Source organism: Vicugna pacos, chromosome 1 (assembly GCF_048564905.1).
Source record: "Vicugna pacos chromosome 1, VicPac4, whole genome shotgun sequence".
NCBI classification, from domain to species: Eukaryota; Metazoa; Chordata; class Mammalia; order Artiodactyla; family Camelidae; genus Vicugna; species Vicugna pacos.
The window spans coordinates 123,183,806-123,208,964 of NC_132987.1; the positions used below are offsets into that span (position 1 = coordinate 123,183,806).

The 25,159-nt window shown below is 60.3% G+C and overlaps 2 protein-coding genes across 4 annotated transcripts in view; one reads left to right on the forward strand and one right to left on the reverse strand.

Moving 5' to 3' along the window:
- The window catches only part of TSPEAR (thrombospondin type laminin G domain and EAR repeats), a 124,242-nt gene extending 110,641 nt beyond the window's left edge, over positions 1 to 13,601 (reverse strand). For 2 of the 3 annotated variants that reach the window (XM_006204946.4, XM_072970175.1), the window contains exon 1: positions 11,114 to 13,601. In XM_006204946.4, the coding sequence (XP_006205008.2) occupies positions 11,114 to 11,198 (85 nt within the window). In that variant the 5' untranslated portion in view covers positions 11,199 to 13,601. Of the gene's footprint in view, positions 1 to 7,373; positions 7,509 to 11,113 lie in introns of those variants that run through there. The other variant, XR_012076781.1, reaches the window with a different exon arrangement.
- On the forward strand, positions 2,953 to 4,080 carry LOC140698802 (uncharacterized). The gene has a single exon (XM_072970157.1). It carries the CDS (start codon positions 3,015 to 3,017, stop codon positions 3,693 to 3,695), a length of 681 nt encoding a protein of 226 aa, XP_072826258.1. The 5' UTR covers positions 2,953 to 3,014; the 3' UTR covers positions 3,696 to 4,080.
- Positions 13,602 to 25,159: the final 11,558 nt, after the last annotated feature.

A 25,159-nucleotide genomic window follows, 5' to 3' on the forward strand; every position in this document is an offset into this window, starting at 1 on the left:
ACAAGACCTGCGACAGCATCGAACAGTCTGACACACACGTAAGCTCAGCCTCAGAATGCGAGAATGCTATCGAAGCACAAAACTGTTTTGAAGAAGTAATAGACAATTTTCCCAAACTTGATTTAAAACAACTTACAGATCCAAGAATCGTAGTAAACCCCAAGCAGTATAAATACAAAGAAAACCACACCTGGCCACTGAATAGTGATAAAAACCAAAAGTTAAGAAAGAAAAAAAAAGAAAAGAAAGAAAAATAAAAAACTTCAAAGCAGTGAGAGAAAAAACACTCCACAAACAAGAGAAAAGACAACAACAGCTGACTTGTCATCGGAAACAGTGGGAGACAGAGGACAATGGAATGATATCAGCAAAAAGCTGAAGACAAAAATTGCCCGTCAGGAATTCTGTACCTAGAAAGAAAACCAATAAAATGCACCTAAACTATCCAAAAAAAGAGAATTCCATACCCAGCACTCCACCTTCACGCCTGAGGGCGAAGTGAAACAATTTCAGAGAAACAAAAGTGAGAGAACTCCCCAGCGGCGGACTTGCCCTCAAGAAATACCAAAGGAGGTCCTTTAGGTGGAGCAGAAACGGGCCCAGGGAGGGTCCGCGGGAAGGGCCAGGGCCCAGGGGCGCTGGGAGGCGCGTACGGACAGGAGCCTCGCTCTCCCTCTCCCAGTGACTGCCAGGAGCGAGGTCGCATACGGACATGCGGTCACACTGGGCTGCCCTAAACTCTCTCTGCTTTCCGCGTGATTTTGACCTGCGGTAAGAGCCAAAGGAGGCGCTGAGCCCATGGGTCGTGGCCTGTGCAGAGGCTCCAGGTCATTCGCCGTGTGGTCTCAGATCAGCTTGGTCCCTCGGGTTTCCAAGTTCTGACCATGTTTTAGCCCCTGAGCCTTGGGGTGACATCATCACCGTGGTGTCCGACTCGTCACGGGGCTCCCTAGGGGAGTCCCCTCCACCCACAGCAGCAGTCACAGGGGCCTCACACAGGCACGAGGGCCTCAGGGACACAGCCTTGGAGGAGGCTGCAGCACCGCCCTGAGAGATGGCCACACCCTGTGAGCAGCACCCACCGGAGAATGACGTGTGGCTGGAGTGTAGAGAGAACACAGGGCAGACACACATGAGGAGCGCGTAATCCACGCTCCTGCCAGCTGCCCAGCCCCCGGAGGGGCACCGGGGTGTCTGACGCTGGCTGCAAGGCCGGGCTGACCAGACCCTCGGGTGGGGAAAGGAATCCGGAGGGCGGCTTAGCCCCTCCCTCCCCACTCGGGTCCCCCGGGATCCACCCAGTGCTGCCTGACGTGGGCAGACAATTCTGAGTTAGAAGCTCAAGATGGTCACCCAGCGAACTCTGATTAAGGACCTAGACCTGGGAGGTTATCCTGGGTGAGCGAGTGGGCCCGAAACTCCACCACAAGTGTCCTCAAAACGGAAGCAGCGCCTCCGTCTTCACACAGACAAGGACAGACGGCCGGCAGAGATGGGAGGGACGCGGCCACAAGCCAAGGACGCCTGGAGCCCCAGAGGCGGAAAGGGCCTCCCCTCCAGCCACACGCCCCCCGACGTCGGCTCAGCAAACCTGCTGTCAGACTTCGGCCTCCAGGACCGGGGAGGGGGGCAGATTTCTGTGGTTTTATCAATTTTATATGAGCAAGTGTGGGATCGTCTGTTACAGCAGCCGCAGGGAACGGGTGCAAATGTATATGATAAGCGTAGCTTCCATACTTTCTAAGTATTCTGGCTTAACGTGTCATCGAGATGATACAGAAATGATCATCACTGCAGAAACCCTTCAGCCCTTCACCCAAGGGGTCCAGCCAGCTTCCCTCAGCCCCGCAGACGGCGCTCTTCACCTGCTCCCCGAGCCTGGCCTTCAGGGTCCACCTGACCAGCCCCCTCACTTCCACAGTGGCTGTGCTGTCCCAGCCGCCCTGCCTGCCGGCCTCGCTGACCAGCGGAGGCCCCACGGGCACCCTGCCACCACCCCCGACCTGTGCAGCTGCCCTGCCCGTCGCACCTGGCAGCGTCTGGCGCGAAGAGCATTGGGATGCTGTTCCCTGGACCCCTGAGTGTCCCACTGGAGTGTCCCAAGAGCCCATGGACAGAGTCCAGGCTCAGCCCCCGGGAAAGACGCAGTGGAGGTGGGGCTGAGTCTGAGAAGACAGACGGAGAGGCGGGAGGGGAGGCAGAGAGAGCCCCAGCAAGCACGAGGCCTGATCGATCCTCAGGCACCGGGGAGCCTGAGCGGGAGCCCCGCTGTGGGGGCGAGAGGGGAACGTTGCCAGCCCCACCTGACCGAGCCTCGGCTGGGCCACCACGCCGGCTGCTGCGGCCAATGCCACAGAGGTGCAGAGAGCCCGCAGGGTGGAACGGGGAGACACTCTGAGCAAGGGGGCCACAAACATCCCCGCCTCGGAGACGCCGTCTGTGCGGAGAGCAGCACAGAGTCTGCTGTCTTGCCGCATCCTTCCCTCCGGCCAGGGCCCAAGACAGGGCCGCCGGCCACCGCCACCGCCACCGCCAGGGCCTGCCCTGGCATCTCCACCCTCCCTCGTCTGCAAGGACTCGATGACAAATGCAAAAGAAGGGGAACCACACGCCCCAGAAAGGAGCCACTTCCAGGTCCCAGAATCCAAGTTACCCCCCTTTCCGGATCACCAGGTCCCCAGGATGAGCGCCCAATGGCCGAGAGCACCCCGACCCCCACCCCCGCCTCGTCTCCAGCTGACCTGGTTCTCCCACACCCACTCAGCACGTGGTCAGGACCCGTCCTGTGGCCCCAACACACAGCCGGGGCTTTTACGAGCTGGGCCACATCTCCTGGGAAAACAAGCGGCCCTAATGAGGGAGCCCAGGACCCGGACACCAACCGGGGAGGGCGGGCGTGGGGCCTCTGCTGGGGCAGCACGTGACACAGAGCAGGGATAAAAGCCGACCATCTGAGCACCTCACCCACACTCACACACATTCACTCACCCTCCTCCAGCCCCACCGCCCCCGCCATGGCCGCACCCTCCCTGTCCACCTGCTCCGGCGACCTGAGCTACGGCAGCCGGGTCTGCCTGGCCGGTCCCTGTGACTCCTGCACCGGCTCCTCCTGGCAGGTGGACGACTGCCCAGAGAGCTGCTGTGAGCCCCCCTGCTGCGAGCCCCTCTGCTGCGAGCCCCTCTGCTGTGAGCCCCGCTGCTGTGAGCCCCGCTGCTGCGCCCCGGCCCCTTGCCTGAGCCTCCTCTGCGCCCCAGCGAGCTGTGAGCCCTGCCCCTGCCCATCTGCCTGCACCAGCTCCTGCACGGCCTTGTGCTGCCTGCAGCCTAGCTGCCAGCCCTCCTGCTGCACCTCCTCCCCCTGCCAGCAGGACTGCTGTGCGCCCCTCTGCTGCAGGCCCGTGTGCTGCAGGCCCGTGTGCTGCAGGCCTGTCTGCTGCAGGCCCGTGTGCTGCACGCCCGTGTGCTGCAGGCCCGTGTGCTGCAGGCCCGTGTGCTGTGAGCCCACCCCCTGCCCCTCGTCCTGCTGCAGACCCTCCTCCTCCGTGTCCCTGCTCTGCCGCCCCGTGTGCAGACCTGCCTGCTGTGCCCCTGTCCCCTCCTGCCAGCCCAGCTGCTGCCGCCCGGCCTCCTGCGTGTCCCTGCTCTGCCGCCCCAGGTGCTCCCGCTCAGCCTGCTGTGTCCCCGACTCGGCCTAGAAGTCCTGCTGCTGACCGGGCCTGTCCCCTCAGGGCCAGCCGGGTGCTATGGGCACCTCCCTGACCATTGCTGGCCCCCTACGCCATCCTCAGAAAGCACCCCAGCCCGAGCTCTGGTATGCACCTCTGCATGAACATTCACTGACCTCAGGCCCCAACAAGCAGGGCTTAGCCCGTCTGTGGCCTCCACATTAGGCGCAGATGGATGTGAGATGGCCCTCCCCTACTACCAGGGGTCCCCAGGTTACCCCTGACAACCACTGACCCCGCTCTTCCTCCCAGCCTTGGGGCCGTACTCTGCCCTGTCGCCCCCTCCCGCTGCTCTGCGCCCCCTCTTTCCTGCAGGCATCTTGAGCTGAATGAATAAACATCCTTGTGTCAATTAGTTCTCTCTCCCAACTAGTTTTATTCCATTATTCCCGGCCCTTGGGGAACATAAGTAACTCTGGCCTCAGCGAGCTTGGAGACAAGCCACGTCCTGGGAGCACTTCTGAGGGTTCTGAGGTCTGAGGCCCAGCTGGTCGTTTCCAGGGCCCTTGACTCCCGCGTCTGTACGCAAGGCAGCTCTGGGTGGCTGTGCCATGTGTCTGAGACTCCGGCGGCCAACGCCACCTGGTGAGCAGGCCCCTAGGTGAGAAGGCCCCCTGCCATAGGCCTGGCTCTCCCTGGTCACTCTGCGGACATGCAGGGGCCAGGGCCCACGTTGGCTTCCGGCCCGGAGGCAGGCTGGGACTGTCACCCACTGGGACACAGCTGACGTTGAGCATTTCTGCCATCCACCAGCATCCTGTGCTTGTCCTCCACCTCCCCTTGAACTCTGCGCTTTATTCAATGTTCAGATGTCCCAACCTGCTTTGTCTGTGCCAGACAGGCTGATGACAACACCCCCTCCCCGCCCCAGGTCCAAGCTGGGTGTGGTCGAGGTCAAGGAGAAGAGGCCAGGGGGTAGGTGACTCCCAGGCCCACACTCTAGGGTCTGAGGGCCAGGCTTGCTGCCTGAGGATCACCCCGGGGGTGCCCCACGTTTCCTGGGCCCCCAAGCTTCCAATGCCCAGCCCTCGCTCCTGAACAGAGCCACTCCCTCACCTTCCTTCCAGCTGCCTCCACTCTCCACTGGTCCTACCTCTTAGCTCGTGACCCGACCCTGCCCTGCTATTGACATGAAGCGCTGCCCTCCCTCCCCAGAGGCCTCAAAGTCCAGCAAGGTGGTCCCCAAGGGGAGGGAGCAACGGTGAAAGCCCGCTCACTCAGAGCAGGCCTAAGACATCGCCTGACCCGCCCACAGTGTCCCCTGGAGAACCTGGTCCAGACTCCCTGGGCTGGGCTGGCTGTTCCAGGGTCACTGTGCCCCCCACCCGATAAAAGGAGGTCCCCAGAGAACCTGTCAGTAGAAGGAGGGCCCCCCGCGACTAGAATCGGGTGGTGGGAATGGGTGCAGACAGACCAGCACCCAGCCCTGCCTCCATATTCCGGGGCTGCAGAGGCTGGTGGGAGTCCCGGCCCCTGCTTGCCCGGGGACCCTGCCCATCTCCTGGGACCCTCCCAAGGAGGTGGAGGTGTGAGAAATCAACTCCCCCAGCTGTCACAGGGCTCAGCCCACCAGGGCCCCCTCTGCCCCTTCACAAGTCGCCCTCAGGCCAACTTCACCAGCCCCGCCCCCCAGAGGACTGAGGAGGCCCCGACTTCCTGTGCACCCTGCCCCTCTGGCCAGTTAATGAAACCCTTGGGCCCCTTCTCAGAAACACGAATTTCAATGCACAAAATACAATGCTCCAGATTTCCAGGGGAGACCACTGTGTGCAAACACAGTTACTAAAAAGGAATTTGTTTAGAACGACGCAGTGAGACGTGGGCCTTTCCATCAAGGCGTTAACTAAACAGGGGAGCGGGGCCTCAGGTGGACGGCGGACGGAAGTCTGCTCGCATCTGTGATGGGACACGAGGGTGCCGGCGGCTCCGCACGTGACAGTCCCGGGTGTTACCCTCGCTGGGAGCTGCTGCGTCTGGTTAGTTATGAAGACGAAGGTGCAGTGCCTCCCACCCAAGTTCAAGGCCCCTGGATTCCATGCCCCGATCCTGGATGGAGCCAACTGGGTCGGGGACAGTGCCCACTGAGACGGGGGCAGCGGCCAGTCACCGATCCAACGACTGGTGACCCTCCCCCAGGGCACCCCAAACTCAGCGCTTGACCCCCAGAGGCATCCCGGGGGGGGGTCGTTCCGTAGTGCAGGGGCTCCTCCAAGCGCCCGCCAGCGCCCCGCCCCCACGCGGCTGCACCCGAGCCGGGACACCCGCGGACCCAGAGCCCAAGCCCCGGCCCGTGCAGCTGGCCCACCCACCTGGGGCCGAAGACCCTTGAAGAATTTCCCGTCTACCTCAGTCTTCTGCGCTGCCACGGCCGCTGCAGAAACCACTGAAAGGCGCGTGGCCAAAATGACACCAGAACCTGGCTACCTGCGTGGATGTGCATTGGGTTCTTCCCTGCGTGTGCACAGACGCCCACGTGGTCACACACCTGCGCACTCACATCCAGGTGCACGAACACCGCCCGCCCTCCCCTCAGCGCAGGACGACCCTGGTCCTCGAGCCCCGCAGACCCTCCAGGCTGGCAGCCGCCCCCCGTTCAGCGGGTGCAACGGAGAGGCCCGCGTGGTGCAGCCAGCCGGGAGAGGAGCAGGCAGTCGGAGCTGCCCCGCCCCGCCCAGAGGTGGGCAGCCTTTGGGGTCACTTCTCCTTCCCCCTGCGTCACCGGAGCCCGAGCTGGGGCAGAGGGGGCTCACGGGGCTGCAAACCATCCGTGGAGTCACCTTGGGAGGCGAAGCGGGCATTCTTTCCCCCGCCCACCTCCCAGCGGCGGGCGGGTGAGTGTCCCTGACACTGCCTGAGATGTTCATCAGACCTGACTCCCTGGAGACTCCCACGAAGTCCCTCCCCCAGCGCAGAGCTGCCCGGGCCTCCTCAGCACCACTCCCGGCCCGACCCAGGATGGGATGAAAGGTGAGACGCTAACAGAGGTGTCCCCCACCCAAGCCCCAGCCCCTTCGAGGACCAAGGCTGGCAGGGAGGAACCAGCTCTCAGGTCAGAAGCACCTCTCCCTCTGCTTTCTGAGCAGAGCTCGGGATGGCGCGCATGAGGCATCAGCGTGGGCGTGGTCCCGGGTGCTCCCCCAGACTCAGGATATGGAGAGCAGTGGGCGCCCTCCCAGCCCTAGCCGATTCCAGCCCAGAGCTCAGAACCCACCTGGGAGGAGGGAGGGAGGGGCTGGAGGGGGTGGGAGGATCCGGGCTGAGGGCTGAGGCCTCAGACCTGGTGTTTGGCGGGGGTGGGGCGTGGGAGGCGGCTCCAGTCACAGAAGCATGAGTTGGGGGTTTCCTAGATTTTATCCTGGAAAAAGGCTGCCTGGAAATCCGTGATTTCCTCTTCAAATTCAAAACCACAGAACCAGCGTATAGTGTGTGAGGTCCCATTATAAAAAGGGAGATTCCTTTATTCCTACTTTCTGTGCAGACAGACAATGCCCTGGCCTAATGGATGGGAATTTTTGGAAAAGGAACGGCGTGAGGGTCACAGCGCACGGGCTCCGCGTGGTGGGGCTCTGTGTGTGCGGGCTCCGCGTGGCAGGGCTGTGAGCTGGCCAGGGGGGAGGCTCTGCTGTGCTTGCCAGTGAAGCCTGCTTTGTTCCGAAGACTTGTTTCTGGAGAAAGGACGGTGAGAGGTGAGGTGGGTCTCTTCCAGAGCACAGGTGACTGACCTGCATCGATGGGGTCGGGGAGGGGAGTGGTCATTCATTTAATGGCATGTACGGACTTTTGCTGAAAGTGACAAAAACAAAAAGCCTCATTATTTCTTTGGGGGAGTCTGTGCCCAGTTGCAAAGCCGTCAAGCAGGTGAAGTGGGTCTTTCGGCCTCAGTCCCCCCACGACCCTGACTTGGCACCTCTCTTCCCTGTGACGCACGCCCACGTGCCCAGCTCCAGGGGCGCCCGGGGCGTGACTCCGAGGGTGCCTGCCTGGGGCTGGAGCTGCGCAGATGCAGCCTCACGGCCGCCAGCACCAGAGGACAGGGTGGAAGCCACTCCCACGGGGCAAAGCACAGCCGACCAGGAAACAAGCAGCGGCTTCCTCACTGCAAACCACTCAAGGGCCTTGCGCCAGGCGGTGTGAGCCCAGCAGGGGGCGTCGTGCCCACACGGGACTCCCGGCAGCGGCAGCGACTGGGGCCTCGCCGGTGGGCGCCAGGAGTCCCACCTGCCTTTCCCGCAGCATTCTCCTTAAAGGAGCCCGGAGGGCAGGGAGGAGGACTTCCTGGGAGCCGCCCCACCGTGGCCCCACCCCGGGCAGCTTTTAAAAGCTGTGACTGCGCCTCCCCCACAAGGGTGTCGAGCGAGTGAAGGAAGGAAGGTGGGTGACAAGGGCGCCACGTCCATCAGGTAGACACCTCAGCACCACCCGACTCCTGGGTGAGGAGCTGCCTCTGACCGTCTCCAGGCTAACAGAGGACACGGTTCTGACACCTGCAGCAGGTCACCCCGCCCCGAGCCCCCACCCCGCCCCTCTCTCTGCCCTGCCCCCTGCACCCAGCAGTGTCCAGCCCCTTGGGGTGCTGCTCTCCCCACTGTCGCCCCACAGAACCCCTCTGCCTTGGCCTCCTGTCCATGTGGAGATGACACTGGGTTGGGACAGGCTGAGTCTGGGGTGGACAAAGGCTCTTTGGCCCGCAGCTGCCACTCACTCCCTGACCGAGATCCCGGCTCAGAACTCGGGCCACCAAGCTGTCCCCCGCAGGGCACCCCTGCCACTTTCCTGGCACCACACACATCAGGCACCCCAGAGTGGTGAACCTCTTGTGGGAGCTGGAAGGTCTTACAATTGTATTGCACCCTCTGTCCCAGGGCAGCTGGCCCAGCTCAGGGGGGCAGCAGAGGGGTCTCAGGATCAGAAGACTCACGCTGGCTCTGGGGTCAGGGGGCCAACAGCTTATTCAAGGCATCTCGGCCCAGAACCCTGCCGGCTACACTCATCCCAGGGGAGCCCAGCCCACACGCACATGCCTGCCCTGAGCCCTGGCCGCTCTGTTCCAGAGCCTCTCCCCTGCCGTCCGCCACCCTGAGTCTGGTCCTGTGTCCACAGCTGGTTCCCCAGCTGCACCTCCCACCTGGCCCCGCCACCTCGTTTGTGCTGACTGCCTGCCAGGGTCCTCTCTCTGGCTTGACTGAGGCTGAGACTTGACTCATCCTCAGACACACCTGTGTAGACGGGCCAGGCCCCAGGCCCCACCCCTCATCAGAGGGTCCACACCAGACCCTGGGCAGACACGTAAGCTCAATTTCCCCGTTGGCAAAACGGGCCACACCACCTCCTGCAGGAGGGGCCCTGGAGCCTACTGACCAGTACACCTGCGAGATTCTGACCACAGGTTCCCGACCAGCCCCACCCAGGCCCCACGCCCACCTCAGCTGTCAGGACGCAGCCCCTGCTGTCCAGTTCTCATGAAGGCCGGACAGAAGAGGCCAGCTTCGTGTCCACACAAGGCCCCCTCTCCGTTCCCAGGCTTCCTCACTGTTGAACTTGAAGCCCCCCAGACGTGCGTCCCCTGTTACCCCAGCTCCTGGGCCACTCTGGCCCCCCACCGTCACCTGGATGGGGTTAACTTTCTACGTGCAGGGCAAAGGTCCAGTCCTTCCCTCCACTGCTCCGCTGGGTTGGGGACACCTGAAAATCCCAGCCTGTAGTGACCCACAGCCTTCCAGCGACCTTACTTGCTTACTAAGTGAGTCTGTGCCCCGGGGCAGAGAGAGACGGGACAGTGCTGGAAGCAGAGCCCCTTCCCAGCACAGCGCCCCCGGGGAAGGGGTACGGCGCCCAGGGGCACAGAGGCCCTGAGGCCTTCACTGCCACAGTCACACTCCAGGCCACCGGCTGGTGGTCGCAGACTCGGGGGGCAGGATCTCAAAACCCGGGACGGTCACAGCCAGGGCCTGGGCGCTTCGTGCACAGACCCAGCAAGGGCGCAGGGAAGGTGAAGTCCACCCGCACACACTGTCCGGTGTGAACACCCGTGCTTTCCACACCCGAGCGCGTCAGGGCGACCTCCTTAACTGCCTGTGTCCCGGCCGGCTCCCCCCCAGTGCCTCGGGAGCGCTCCAGGTTTAGTTCACGACTACTTACTTGCTTTCATCTTTCTTGCCTCCTTCCTGCTAGTGCAACTAGGTCATCTTTTAACTGTTTGCAATGTGCCTTCAGGGGAGAGGGGGCGGGCTTTATAAATAACCTTTATCATTACAGATGCAGGGTGATTCTGCTCCCAGCGCTGAAGGAACATGAAGATACATGTCTCTGACTCACCCCCAACGGGGAGACTCCGTGCGCTCAGGACGCTGCACCCTGGAACCCGCGTGTAGGTCTGTCCTTGAAGATGGGGATTCATGGCTACAGGCTGACTTGGCTTCTGTGCCCTGCAAACCACCCACCCGAAGGCTGTGACTGCGACAGGCGCAGCCGCTCGGGGCCCGGGAGCGGGTGCTTGAGTCCTTCCCGACACCCCCACCCCAGGGCCTGCTCACCTCCACTCGTACGTCCCGGTTGCTCCCTGGGGAGCTGGGGACCTCTATGGACCACTCCCAACCCACGCAGGTCAGTGTTCCAAACTGGGGACATCATCGGTCAGCTCCTGGTCACATCATTGGGAACCAAGTGCCACCAGAGCAAAGAGCTGTGACATGCAGGGGACTTCGGAGGATCCCAGGGACCCGCGTACACACTGCTTCCACGTCTCCCTCGCCGCCCACACTGCCACTCCCACGAGGCCGCACGTGCCCATCACTCACTCCCATCCCCGAGCCCAGCTGCTGCTCCCGGGTCTCCCGTCCCTGGCGCTCTGTGCTTTACTGTGGAGGTGTGGTACATAAAGTCCCCCGGGAGAAGCTCCAGAAAGGCGTGATCGGGCATGGTGGCCGGCAGGTCAACGTCCTTCCTAGGGAGGCAGGAGCGGAACGCCCCCCAACCCCGACGGCGCTCTCCACCTCGGAGGGGGGCACGCCTGGGGCTTCGCGGCCCAGACTGCCGGATCTGTGCTGCGCTGCGCTCAGCACGGGCCTGGGCTCTGCTCACAGGGACCCGCCAGCGGCTGCGCTTCATTCCTCAGGCAGGTGCAAGGCCTCCCCCGGGAGGCCCAGCAGGTAAGTACTTGCGAAGGGCCTCGGGTTGGGGAGGCTAACTCTTTGAAGGAGTCCCCACCCCGCAACGTCTCCACTGTGACGGCCGCCACGCCTTTCGTCTTCTCCGCCGCCTCCCTCGTGAAGCCCAAGCCCGGCTGCTCCCCAGCCAGCCCAGCACCGGTGGCCTTGGACCAGCCGGGAAAGGGCAGCACCGTCCTGGAGCCCGGCACGTCCCTGCCCCACCCCACGTCCCCCGCTTACCCGTGCAGGGCTCCCATTGCCGGGTGCCTCGGCCTGGGGTCACCAGGGGCAGGAGCGCGACACACAGGGCCAGCAGGACAGACATGAGGGGCCCGGGTCCCAAGCTCCATCCAGGGCTCCGCACGCGCCCACGCCCGGGAAGCAGCGGCTCCTCGTGCACCTGGGTCGGCCCTGCCAGCGGTCACTGCAGGGGCCACATCCCTGAGGCTGTGCAGGGGCGGCGGCGCGCGGCCGGGCGGCAGCAGGCGTGGGCAGGTCGGGCTGCAGCCTTGCTCTACCTCCTCATCTCCAGCCGCGCAGGGTCCCGTCCTGCAGGTGACAGCTGCCAGCACCTGCGAGGCTGCGATCAGTCATTGGCCAAGCGCCTTTTCCCCGAAGGAGGAGAGAAGTGAAGCATCCAGGAGGGCGGAGAGCGAGCCAGAGGCCCCAGGACCTGTGCAGGCCCCTCTGGGGTGCGAGCGCGGGCCACCAGGCGGGGGGTGGGGGTAGGCGGGAGCAGAGCCAACGCAGTGTCCCGGGCAGGCAGCGGCCGTCGGGAGGGTGGGGCTCCTGTGGAGGGCTTTTATCTGGCGCCCAGCCCTCCGGAGGGTGTGTGGGTTTGTCAACTGCTGGGTTTCAGGAATTTCCCTCCAGAGGGAAGTCAGTCCTTCAAGGGAACAGCTAATGAGACGCGAGCGTCGCCCGGGGGAGGGGAGTGGCCGTGAGGCGGGTGGTTCATTTCATCAGGCTCCTGGTCACTGGGGCCTGACCTGCCCAGACCACGGTCAGTCCACCTGCAGGCTGCCCCAGGTGGCCGGTTATCACGTGTGGTTGTTCTTTTGTGAGACACCCTGCCCCCCGTCCCTCAGAGAGAGTGCACAGACAAACGGGCTGGGGGGGCGCACAGGCCCCAAGAGGCACCTTCCCTTGTCTCAGATGGCGGGCAGCGGCTGGTCCTGAACCCCAAGCTCTGCCCCGAAGCCCCAGCTCCGAGGTCTACGCAGAGGATGGTCTGACACAGAAGGCGTTTACGGGGCACAGACGCCCCCTACCCGGGTCAGGGCTTGCTGGGAGGCGGGAGCAGCGGGGAGCCGGAGAGGAAGGGAGGGAGGGGCATGTCAAAGGCCTCCCCGCGTGGCCCAAGACGGTCCCCCTCCCCTCTGTCTGAACACGCACGGACGGTCTGCATCCTGGTCACGGGTCCCGGTTTTCCAGGTCCGTGTGAAGAAAACCTGCAAGGCCCGTCTTACCCTGGGCCCTTCCCATCGCAGGGAGCCCTCGGGCGGGCCTCCCTCGCCCCTGCTCCTGGACCCTGAACCCCCTGCCAGCCGGGCACTCAGACTCTGCCGCCCCAGATCCTGGGGGCTGTGAAACACAGACCCAGCACGGATCACCTGGTGAGAGGAAGGACCCAGCCCCCCACAGAGCGAAGGCCTGGTCTTTGCGGAAAAGACAGCAGTTTAAACTGAACAACTCGAGCTCCTCTCTTTTCTTTCTCAATTGATGAGAAGTCTGAGCTCACAGCGGCCCTGGGTGGGGGCGGGGGAGCAGGCAGGTCAGGACCGGTGACGTCCCACAGGATGGGCAGGTGGCGCCTGCGCAGGGCCACAAGCCCAGACCACGTTGCTGGGGTGCCACAGACTTCGCCACGTGACCACTGACCTCTGACCCCAAGGCTCTTGCTCACCTTCGCAGTTTGATAAAAGTAAAATCATGTACTTTTTTGTTCTGTTTGTGACAGGGAGGTAATTAGATTGATTCTTTTTTTTTAAACGGAGGTGCTGGGGAGTGAACTCAGGGCCTCCTGCGTGCTAGGCACGCCCTCTGTCACTGAGCTGTACCCACTCCTGTATTTCTTTTTTAACAACCAGATCTGAAAAATCAAAATCACATTACCTTGAACCTTTCCAAAAAATCTCTCTTCTGTTACATTTAATCCAGTAACACCAGTAAGATTCTCGATGATTAACAAGGGTTAATTAGTAAAAAGTTACCCATTTTGAAAACAGCAAAAATATGTGCCTGGATGCAGAAAAAGCTCAGAGTTTCCCATCCAGCCTGGCCCCTGTGCGGCCCTGGACAAGCCTCACGCGAGCTCTGAGTCTGGCACCGCGTCTGCGGGCCGCGCTGCCAGAGGACCCCCGCAGCACGTCCTGTGCGTTAAGGGGTGTGGTCCCCATGGGGTAGCGCTTCGCCGGGGTGGCCGGGCACGCCGGCTCCCAGGGCCCCCGCGAGAGGGGCAGGGCCACGCGCCCTCCCCGGGGACACACGCTCCCACAAGCCGATGCCACTGAGGCTTCGGCAGCAAAGAAAGCTGCATACAGTTTGCTACCCTGGGTCCCCCGAGCTCCTCTGCTGCGGAAACCACCTCTCCCACATCACAGGCTCTGGAGTCACGGAGCTGCGTCCCAGGAGCCCGCTAAGACATATGAGCTTGCGAAGGTCAGGGGTGGCCCGGCCACCGTCTCATAGGTCAGAGCGAGTTCTGTGATTGTCCGAACCTGCCCGAACAAACCTTACATTGTCGGGATTCCCCTCCCGGCAAGCAGGCTGGGTGAATTCCATCTCTGTGGCCCGAGCGCATCCTCGCCTCTTTGGGGCTGGTCAGCGTATCCCAAACAGCGGCGATGCCTTCTCGAGGCAACGGCGAGACGTGGCAGGTAAAGGAGAAAGTTGAAATGGTGACTTCGTGTTACAGAAATGCGCTGATTCCGCCCAGCCCCCCCCCGGTGAACTAACCCTTCACTGACGCAGACCATTAAAGCTCCGTGGTTTTTAATCGTTTAAAGACACAAACGCTCCTCCGGGAATAGGCTGTAATTTGGAATTGAATGACCGCTGTCCTAGGGATGCTTGGAGAGGTCTGTGAAGAACAGAAGAGAACACTGGGCAGGTGACAGCGAGTCCAGATCGACTTGGGAGGACCTGGCGAGCTCGGACAGTGAGGAGTCGCCGGCCGGGCTGGCTGCTCCTGGGCCAGGTCCCCACCTGGGCCGGGCCCGCACCTGGTGCCCAGCTGTGAGCTCGTCAGCCACTGACTCACCCGGGGCAGGTGAGGCCCAGAGTCTCCGGGAAATGCAGGCAGGAAGTCACTTCGAAAGGGATCTAAGAAGAGAGGGCTCATTGGGTTACTGAAGAAGGGACTGAGTTTGTTTTCCTGGCACGAGAAAAGTTCTTTGGATGGTCAGGCCATTAACCCTTTGTCTGCTGAAGGGTTACTGCATGTTATTTTCTCCCTGTGATTTCGTTTTTGATGCTTTGGTTTAAATGGTTTTGTTTTGTTTTTGCTACTTTTTGATGATTCTGTTTTTTGCCAGGTATTTCAATTTTTTATTTAGTCAGCAACATTCTCCTTAAGCCGTGTGGGCCTTCTCTGCTGCTCTGCTGTGTGCTTCGCCCTCCGGCCCATCCGAAGTGTGGTCCTGAACACTGGAACTCAGTGAGTAGGACTCTGTTTCCAGAAGGCTGCTGTGTGCACACCGTTTATTAAGTACCGCCCCCTCCCACCACCTCGAAACGTCCAGTCCAGAGGGGTCAGACTAATCTCGGTTCCACTAGTCTGTCTCTCTCCTTTGCCAGCACGTGATTCTGACAACAGGGTTTATGGAAAGCATTCACACAGAGACAAAGGGTGCACGCACTCGTTTTCCCTTTTCAAAAACGTATGAGCAGTTCTCACGTGTTTTCTTCTACGAACTTAAAAAATGATTGGTTCTTGCCTCCACCTTCCAAATGAAAATCGAACAAACGAGCAAAAAGCGTTGCAGGAAAACCTACTGGAATGACAGTGAGTTCACAGAGTAAACTCAGAACACGGGCTTTCTATGATGTGAAGTCTCCCCACTCAAGGACATGTGTGTCTGTTTATTCCGAAGTTGAAATAAATTCATCCCTTAAATTTCACAGTTTTGACTATAGAGATCCTATACTTTTTCTGTAAAGTTACTCCTGTAAATGTCCGGTAAGTTTGTAATTTCATCATCATCGTGATCATAATCCCCCACTTCCACCTGTAATTGGTCACTGCTCATATAAAGAAGACTGGTCCATTTTTGTACAGTTATCTCGTGTCCAGCAACCTTAAATTTAGTGAGTGATTTTACAGTCTCTTGTTTTTCTAGACGAACATTGTCTGCCAGTAACAGTAACTGTGGCCCTGCTGCGCTAGCGTGTGCACCAGGCTATCTTCTTCTTATGGCACAGACCAGGGCCTTCAAAGCCGTGTCGGAAGCAGCGACAGCCCTGGGCTTATCTCACGCCCAAGCTTGGTGGGACTGGCCGCCGAGTCTGGAAGCCTTATCATGTTAAAGAATTACTCTTCTTTTCCTCTTTTACTCAGAGGAGGAATGGCTGCTGCGTTTTGTCAGATGCTTTTGTACATCGATTAATATGATTTCGCAGATTTTCTATTTTAGCTTTTTAAGTTTGTCGGTGGAATTCATCACAAGGCCCTTTTCCAAGTGCTGAGCCACCCTGACCCTCCCGGGGTGACACACACAGGAGCAGGGTGCCTTTTTCTCCTGACTCACTACAGACCTGACCCAACGTTTCATTTAGAACACTCGCTTCCGCACATTCTTCTCTTCCCAGGCAGCCCGCTGGGCCCCAGCTGCTCCCCGGGCACTGCAGGCTGAGAGCTGTGTGTCACAGCCCACACCTCTGTGCCCAGCGTCAGGCCACTTGCAGATACTCACCTGATGTCCTACCGGGGTCTCTGTGCCCCTGGCTCAGAGCAGGCGCCGTCCTGGGTGCAGGCCAGAAACTGGGAACTCATCCTCGGCACCCCCACCCCAGGAAGTCCCACTGAGTTCACCCCAAACACTCCTGCCTCCCACCCCGCACCTTCCCGGCCCAGCCACCTTCACTCCACACTGTTGCTGCCCACCACGTCCCGTCTCCACACCCCTCGGGCCTCTGCACCTGCTCCTAGCGACCTGGCCTCTCAGAACCTAAGCCTGGCCTGACTGGCCTCCCATCGGGGGCTTCCGGCCCAGAATAAAGACAATATTGGAGTGCAGCCTCCAAGCCTGAGGTGTGGCCCTGCCTTCCACCCAGCTGCAGGTCCCCCTCCACTCACACGCACTCACACGCGCACACATGCACACACGCGCACACACACGCCTGCGGCTTCTGTCAGACCCACGTCTGGGATGTGCCTCCTCCCACCCGTGGCTGCTCCCAGGTGGGCAAGCTCCCTGCACCTCCACCTCAGCCTGATTAACCCCTGGGGGGCCTCCTTGCAGAAGCTCTCAGCACCTTGAGTGCCTCTCCTTCAGGGAGTGAGGCGGGAAGCCCCATAAAAAGACCAGCAGGGACCCCAAGCAGGGCCACTACTCTCCTGCTGGCACCATCCAGTTTCCTGGCCCAGAGGCTCTATCTCACTTTTAGCCTCTGAAACGGCTTACTTACCCCTAAAATTCTATTGGTTTCCTGAACTCCCTTCTGATTGGTTATTTCCTTCACTCCTGATTGGTTATTACTCTCACTTCTGATTGGTCCACTTCCTTAACTTCTGATTGGTCCATTTGTAGTACTTCATTTGCATGGAGCTCACTCCTGATTGGTTATTTCTCTCCCCCCTGATTGGCCCATTTCTACAAAGCTTGTTCCTGGGTGGTCAACTTCTGTTATACTTTATTTGCGTATGATGTTGCAAAGTGTAAAACTGGCAGTCTATAAAGGCCTGTGTAGACCTACAGACGGGGTCCAGAGCTTGGAGTGTTAACTCCTCTGGGCCCGCTGGTGTAATAAGCGTGAGTTCTCCGACTCTCCGAGTGCTGCTTGGTCTCTCGCCCGGATCCAGGTTGCTGGCACAACTGAGCTATAACACTGAGCTGTAACACATTTTTCCACAACAGGAGGTCTTGGTCACTTGTTCAGGTGACCCTTTAAATGATGTCTGCCCTCCTCCCCAGACCGGGGGCTCCAGGCTTCAACGTGTGCCGTCGACTAGCGAGCTTGCTGTCTTTATCATGGGTGACACCAAGCTACGCCAGCTTTATACAGTCATCTGGTGCTTTCCAGACGTCCTGGTCTGGACACTTGTTTCCTGGCGAGAAACTGGGCCTCGTTTGCAAGAGCGTTTCAGCCTTCTTCCCTTTGCAATTTTTTAAAACACTTTTCAAGCCTACAGCAAATTTGACAGAAAACGTGCTTCGACGTGGCAGGCAGTGACCCTGTGTCACATATGCTCCGCTCTCCCATCTGCACGTGCCTGTGTGAGCACTTCTCCCTGCTGGACCTCTTGGGTGTAAACTGTTAACATGACCTTCACTCTGGGTGTTTCTGCATGTGTTTCCTAAAATAAGGACATGCTCCAACATTTCTATAATGAGATTATCATATCTAAGAAAAATACCATGAATCCAGTAAGATTAGCTGATACAGTGACCAAGTTTAAGTTCCAGGCTGAGACTCTTTCAACGAGCAATGTTTCAAACTTCCAGTTTCTTTTATGTTTGTTTATTCTTTATTCTTCATAATTTATGTTGATGACTTCTATTTTACTGGGAAATCACCCACTTCCTCTAAATTTTCAAATTTACTGCCAAAGAATTAAAATTACTTTCTTATTCTTTAAAATAAAATTAATCTGTTCCAAGCCTCCGATTGTGCTCTTGTATTTAATGTGTGTAGTTTGTGTTTCTTTACTTTTACTTTAAGGTTTGCTGTGAAGTCATGTAATTCATTCATCCTTTGAATACCTGGGTTTTCTTACACAGACGTATATGAAAACTCTTGTTAAATGATGTTTCACCAGTTCCTTAGGTTTTTTTCTGGACCTGACATTTTATTAGCTTTGTGTTCTTCCTTTCAGTCTGGGACCCTAACCCGTTTATACACCTACAAGCACACGAGCACATTTTTCCCTCCATGCAGCAGTTTACCAGCAGTAAACGCAGACCCACCCATCCTCCGGCTGAGCGCGTCTGTGTGTGTGTGAGCTCTCTGATCTCTTCTGTTTCTCCCGGAAGCCCTGTCCCTTGCTGCATCATAAACTCCGACGCCACGCCGTCAGGGGCATGGGTGTTTGTGATCACTGTATGCCCTCGACTTCCTTTCCCCCGACTGGTATGCAACATTCCTCTTACTCCTCTTTATCCCCAAGTTTGTGTATTTCTAGGAGTTTGTTTAATGTGTTTTGCTACTTTGGTTGTGGTGCATTTTTTTTTGTATCATTACAGAAGTTGCATCTTTGTCTCACTGCCCAGTGTTGGTGCTTTTTTGCTGTGAATATGGAATCCATGCCAGAAAGGGGGAAGGACCCCCTGTTACGAGGAGCCCGCCCGGAGAAGGCACACTGAATTTCTAGTACCAACCCCCGGCGTCCCAGCGCCAGGCAATTGTTTCGGGAAGCACGAGTACCGCGGGGGTAGGCATCCCTGAGGACCCCGCTCGTCGCGCCTTCCTGCGGAGAAGCAGACGTGGGAAGGGGCGCAGGAGGGCTGAGAAGAAAGCCTGTCCCTGCTTTTCCCCCACTGGCTGGCTTTTGGCTTCTTTCACATACCAAGCGCTGCATTCGTACAGTCACTCGAGTTAGTTTTGCTAACTAGTTATGAAAAAGGAGCAGATGCAGGAGTGTTGACGGGCCGGGGCCCTCTGCTCTGCGCTGCTCCTGTGGCTGCTGCGCGGTAAGGCGGGACAGGGGACGCCGCACATCCGCTCTGTGAAGGACGGAAGGCACCTCTCGGCCAGTGCTGAGGGCCCCAGGCTGCCTCTCTCCCTCCGTCACCAAGCCTGCCATTTCCAGCTTGCCGGGGCACCAGTTCCCACCTCCAGGCAAAGCCCATCCTTACCACACAGAGCATGTTCTTAAAAAATTCTTCACAGATTAACCCACATTAATCTAAACCGGATAAAAGCACAGGTTTTCCCTTCTACTCGCTGCTGCACTGTAATTTCCCCAGCAACCTGCTGAAAAGAGCAAGGGAAACTTAGCAACTGGGCCTGGAGGGAAGCTGCAATTACCGGGTGCGAGGCCGGCGGGGCAGCGGCACCCACTTCAAAGGCGCAGGGCGGGGGGGGGGGCAGGCAGAGCTGTAATTAGCGGGGCCGGAGGAGCAAGAAAACCCCGTGTGCACTCGCAGTGCGGCAGGAACAAAGGGACCTCTGTTTGATGTGAATCACCAAGTCCGGGAGGGGAGGTGTGCACCTCCGCCCTCCGCCCTGCAACCGGGGACCCCGCGGCTCCCGCCCTCCGCCGGTCCCTGCAGACTCAGGGGTGCAGAAAGCCAGGCTTTGGCGACTCGTCCCCTCCCTCTCAGTGCTGGCCCTGGGGGGCCCAGAGCAGGATGGAGAAGCATGGCCTGCCCACGTTTGGGGGGTGGGGTCTGTGAGCCTGTGGGCCCGCAGCCACCCGTTGCAGGCAGAGCAGGCCTCCCTGGGGCTGGATCCTGGGCACCTGAGGAGCTGGGGCCCCACCCTCCCCACACAGGACCTTGGAGCCTGGGGAGGGAAGCCTCCAGAAGTTCCCACCTGGAGAGAAGAGTGTGTGGGCTTCAGGGTGGCCACCCACTGGCCACTTCCCTGATGGCCAGTTGGGCCCAGTCTGGCCCCAAATCAGAGTCTTTGGCCTCTGTGTTGGTGTCGGATCCTTGTCACCTTAAGACATTTTCAAAACCACATTTTCCAAGGACACGGGGTGTGCGGACACTGGCCCTGAGGCACCGTGCGCTGGATTTAAAGTCAGTTTTGTGCCAGCGGGGCGAGTCTCCCTGAGTGGTGAGCGCACAGTCTTCAGCTCCAGTAGAAACGGGCTTTGGGGCGCTTGTGGGTTCTCAGCCTCGCACAGGGGCTGTCTTTGATGACGTCTTCTTGCCCGTGTGGGCTTGGCATCTCTCTGCCTGGTCAGTGAGATGGCCCGGGTCGTGACCCAGCCACCCCCGGGGTCGGAGTGATGCAGTCTCGTCATTGATACCAGCAGCACCGCCCCGTCCTCAGCCTCTTGCTGGATGTGGGGCCCCCAGCAGTCAGAGGCTGTGTCCTCCCTGGGGCTCCCTGCACCCCAGCTCTTCTCCTCACTGAGTGCCCTCACCTTTGCTGGGAAACGGGGACCCACGGCCAGCAGCGCCCGCACCTTCCTCCACCAGGTCCACATGCCAGTGCCGCTGCCGCTCCGCACTGTCGGGGAGGCCGTGTCCCATCTCAGTCCACGGTCACTGCAGCCCCTGGACTGTCCATCCCCACTCCTCTCCAGGGTCCTCATTCCTGAGGGTGCCCCTCCCTCCTCAGCCCTGCCACCTCCTCCCTCTCAGGGCCCTTCACTCCATCTGCTAAGGGACTGCTCCGGACAGCAGTTCTCAAAGTCCATGCACAGGAACCCGGTGCCCTGGCCCCGTTTTGAGAACGGCTTCAGCTCTGCCCTCTCCCTAGAGACGCTGGCTCCCGGGGGCCCCTCCACCCTGGAGAGTCGCGCCCTCACTCGGGCTCGTGTCCCCACATCTACCCACCCCCTCCCGCTCCTCCAGCTCCTCTTGCCCTCTCGGTGCAGATTTCTGGCTCCTGGCTCCCCTGAGCCTGGTTCCTTGAACCCCAGATCCAGGTGCTTGGTAAGCGTGCGATGCCTGAGCCCGGATGTGTGATGGGGCCCAGCTAAGGTCACCGAGGTCGGAGGACGACTGAGGCCTTCCTGTCACCAGACCCCATGGACTTCCCCCAGAAAACAGATGCCCAGTGGGTGTAAGTTACAGCATGTGGTGCTTTCCAGCAGAGCTGCTGCCAACTTCCCAAATCACGTCTCGTCCTCGTGCTCCACAAACACTGATGGGGACTCACTCCACTCCAGCCACAGTCCAGGCACTGGGCTGCAGCGACAGCGAGAGGCAGATGGTCGTCCCGCCCAGTGTCCCCTGGTGTCCTCCGGGTATCCTCCCGATGTCCCCCCAAGTCCTCCTGGTATCCCCTGTGTCCTCCTGTGGTTTCCCTCTGTGTGTCCTCCTGGTCTCCCTGGTGTCCCCCTGGGGTCCCCCCGTGTCCCCTGGTGTCTCCCCTGTGTCCCCCCGTACCCCCCCAGTGTCCTCCCACAGTCTCCTTCCATGTGTCCATGTCCATCTCCTGATGAGGACGCCAGTGTCTCTGGGTCAGGGCACACCCCGCGACCTCCCTCCAGATCCAGCTCCAAAGACGGCCACACAGACCCCCGCGCGCTGGGGCTCCCACGTGTGGATTCTGGGGACACAGCTCAGCCCATAGAAGCATCGTCACAGCAGAGACTGAGTGAGTCATTAAGACAAAAGTAGCTACGTGAACGCGCTGCACGGCATCCGCCCTCTTCCCGGTGTCAGGAACTGAACCAGCGACGTGATAACTAACGTCTGTCTGCACCGAGTGATGCTTCTCGTGAGGGTGCAGGCCCCGTGTGAACACGTCCTCACACGTCCAAAGTTAAGTCAGTGACGAGAAAGATGCTGGCCAAGCTGTGACTGCGGTAGCTGCACCGTCCTGGGGAGAAATCTGAGGCTGCAGCGAGCCCGACGCGCCCGTCCGGCCCGAGCAGCTGCTACTCCCCCGCCTCGTTTGAAAAAATGTGCTTGTGTCTCATCTGCGGGTTTGTCAGAAGAACAAGGACTGTGGCCGGCGGGCGAGGTGTCCCGGGCTCGTTCCCGCGGACAGACGTGAGGGGCTGTCGGGGGGGAGCCTCCCCAGTGGCTGAGCGGTCCTGGCCACCACACCCAGCAAGTAGGCGGCGGCGCTCATACATGAGGGGCCTTTAAAAACAACTATTTTCTTACTGCACAAGTGAAACGGCTCACTGTTGAAACCTCACCCATGATGGCGACAAGAAGGAAGAAGTGGCCGCTTTCCGTGGTCCTGCTGTGGGGTGGTCTCGGCACCTCGGACACAGGGTGCAGCAGCCGGACCCCTGGATGTGCTGCGACGCCTGGGGACACGCACACACGTCGCTCTGCCTCTTGTCCTAGCCAGCCATGTCACTGGCATGGGCGCCCAGAGCGCTGGGCCCGCTGGCGTCCATTCCTTAGGAGACCGGGGAGAGGGGCTGCCCGCCTGGAGCCTGAGGCCCAGCTCCTCCCAGTGTCTGCAGGGCCCCCTGCAGCCCCACCCCAGGTCAGAGCCAGGACAAAGGGAGCGCCCACTCCCTTGCAATCCACCCCTCCCCACACCTCTGCCACCCCACACGTCACCGCCCGAAGTCAGGGCTCTGGACGGGCACAGAACCCCGTGAGGGATGGGAGCAAACTCTGATTCTGGAGCCTGGCCCGACCCCCCGCATGTCCTGAGCACCGAGGCCAGCGGGCAGCTGTGGGCAGGGCCAAGACCCTGTGCAAAGATCCTGGTGAGAGATGTGCAAGGGGGAGGGGACAACCAGGCCCACACCAGAGATGCGACCCCAAGGCCGCGGTCCTCAACTCCCCAGGGTGCGGGCGCCCTGTGGGTGCGGGCCAAGACTCCGGCAGGCAGACTCAGTCCTTGACCCCTGGCGTGAATGTGGTGCGGGGGCCGCAGCGGGAGGCCGCAAGGGCAGGACCTCACGCCGGCCGTTTCGCTGGCCATTAGCACCTGCCCGAGGACACGCAGCCCCCGGGACAGTCCCACGTGAGCGAGCGAGGGCATCAGGCAGGACAGGAGGGCGGCGTGGGGGCCCCTGAGTCCAGCCAGGAGGCCCCGGGCAAGTCTCTGGGCCCTCCCTCCAGCTAGGGGTCTCAGAACTGGGAGACTCTCGCACCCAAACAGCGCTCTGCAGGACGTCCAGGCTCCACCCTCATCCCCACGCCCCCACCTCTCTGCTCCTGCAGCTCGCCCTGGCCCCGTCAGCTGCAGGTCTGCTGAATTTCCAGGAGGAGGAGGTCTGAAGTCTCACATTTTACTTCAGGCAGATCAGTGACGCAGCTTGAGGACCAGCACACGCAGCAGGACCCCTCCCCTCCCCTCCCCTCTCTGTCCTCCCCCAACCCCTCCCTCTCAGAGCCCAGCTGCCGCATGAAACAGTCACTCCAGCACCCAGCTGACAGCCAGCGCTTACAGTGGCCAACCTTGCGAGGGAGGCTTTTCGGGCGCCAACCCTCCAGCCCCAGTGGAGCCTTCAGATGGGGAAGCCCGGCCACCATCCCCACAGCAGCCCCTGACCCCCGGCGGGGCCGCTGCAGGAGTCCCGACCCCCTGAGACAGGTGCAGGGGGCACATGCTGTCTGTCTTGAGCAGCCGGCTGACATGTCACAGGGCAGAAGGCTGACCCAGGTACTCGGGCCTGCACCCAGCTGTTTGGACCCCTTTCCAAGGTCACCCATCTGCTGTGTTCATGTCTCCACTGGGCCCTGTCACGTGCTGATCTGATTGGGACCAAACTAACAGCAGCACCAGGTCAGCTCCAGTCCGAGCAGGGCTCTTCGCCAGCTGTCAGACATGCACACACAAGCCCGAGACTTCGGGTGGCCTAAGACATTGTCGTCGAATCGATGTTAATGTCCACTGAGTCTTGTTTGGTTCTATCAATAAACCATACATGAACCACAGATCGTCTAAGCAAGAGATGCATTTTCAAAAAAAAAAAAGCCTACTGTGGTTTCAAATATTTGATCAAAAACTATAATTATAATATGTTTGTGCAGTTGTATGCATTTTGTACTGAAATTAATTTAAGGGAAAATCCAGAAAAAATTCAAAAGAAATTATTGAGCACTGAGAGCCTGCTGTTCACAGAACTTCTTAGACTTTCATTCTCACAGGCACACCTTCTCCTGGTGCAGAGAAGGGCAGTGAAGAGGTGGGCTGCTGCCCCGGAGCACTGGCCAGCCCCGCCCGGCCCCTGCGCGCCTCCGGGGGCCGGGTCTCCTCCCCGCCTGCCAGACAAGCCTGCTCTCTGGGGCCCGGCCAGACCTGAGTCAGATCCGAGGCAGCACCTCTTAGGCAGGTGGGTTCACCCAGTGCCCAGGTGGGCAGCACACTCAGGGGCAAGGCTTCCCAGAGGGTCTGAGCAGCCGCGGGGCCGTCACCTGGGCACTCCTTAGAAATGCAAATTCTCAGGCCCCCCCAGGCTGAGAGGGGAGCCCAGCCCTGTTTTAACAAGTCCTCTGGGTGGTTCTGATGCCAGATGAGGACTGGGAACAGCTGTGGGGTGGGAGGGAGAACCCACGGGTGCAGTGGATCAGGAGGGATGGGAGGCTGCGTGAAGCCAGAGGTGGGAGGAGAAACAGTGGGGTTCGGGTCCCTGCGGCAGAAAAGCCGGGCATCTGCACAGACCCTCAGGACGAGGCGGCCCGGCCGGCGGGGCGTCGAAACAAGGCAGCGCCCTGGGCTTCCAGCAGCCCCGCCGGGAGGCCGCGCCAGGCACTGACTCCCTTCAGGCAACTGTTCACTGAAACCGTGCTCAGTGCCACGTGGATGGACCTCAGAACCCCACGCTCAGTGAGCGCAGCCAGAGACCAGAGCACAGCGCGCGGCGCCTTCGAGTGGGCCGCGCAGACAGCGGATCAGCGGGGCCGGCGCGGGCCTGAGGGGCTGCTCGGGAGCGGACAGAGGTGGCGGCTCCCCAGCAGTGTGAATGTGCTAAGTGCGCTGTGCCGGTCACCTTATAACGGTTAATTTCATGTTACACGAATTTTACGTCAAAAAGGTCCCACTTAGAGCCACCTGAGATTCCGTCCTGCGACCCGCACACGATTTTAGTGCCAGTCACGTCACCCGCTCCCCAAGATGCTTCGCAGTCAGCACAGCTGCCCCAAAACCAGCGACGGAGACCGGCTTTGGTCAGCGGGCCAACGGGCTGAGCGGGCTGAGCCGCCCAGTGCCCCCCAGAGCTCCGTACCTACACGCCGTGGATGCTGGGGGCCGCGGGGCCCGGCCCCAGGCCGGCCCTGGACCCAGAGCACCTGCTGAGGGTCTGCACGGAGATGGCCCCTGGGGCATGCCGTGACCAGTGATCGGGCATCTCCTCCCCGTGAGGGGCAGTGGTGCCCCTTCCCCAGGGGGTCGCCCAAGGCCGGGGGCACATGGTGTGTGCTGAGCTCAGAGACGCGGGCTCTGGGCCAGGGAGGCCTGGCATTGGGTGCCCCCACCCTCTAAAGCTGTCGCCCGAGGACTTCGTCCCGGAGCACTGCCTGCAGCAGCTGA

Excerpts from the sequence above, each read along its gene's own strand:
- LOC140698802 (XM_072970157.1), top strand. The coding sequence starts at position 3,015 with ATGGCCGCACCCTCCCTGTCCACCTGCTCCGGCGACCTGAGCTACGGC.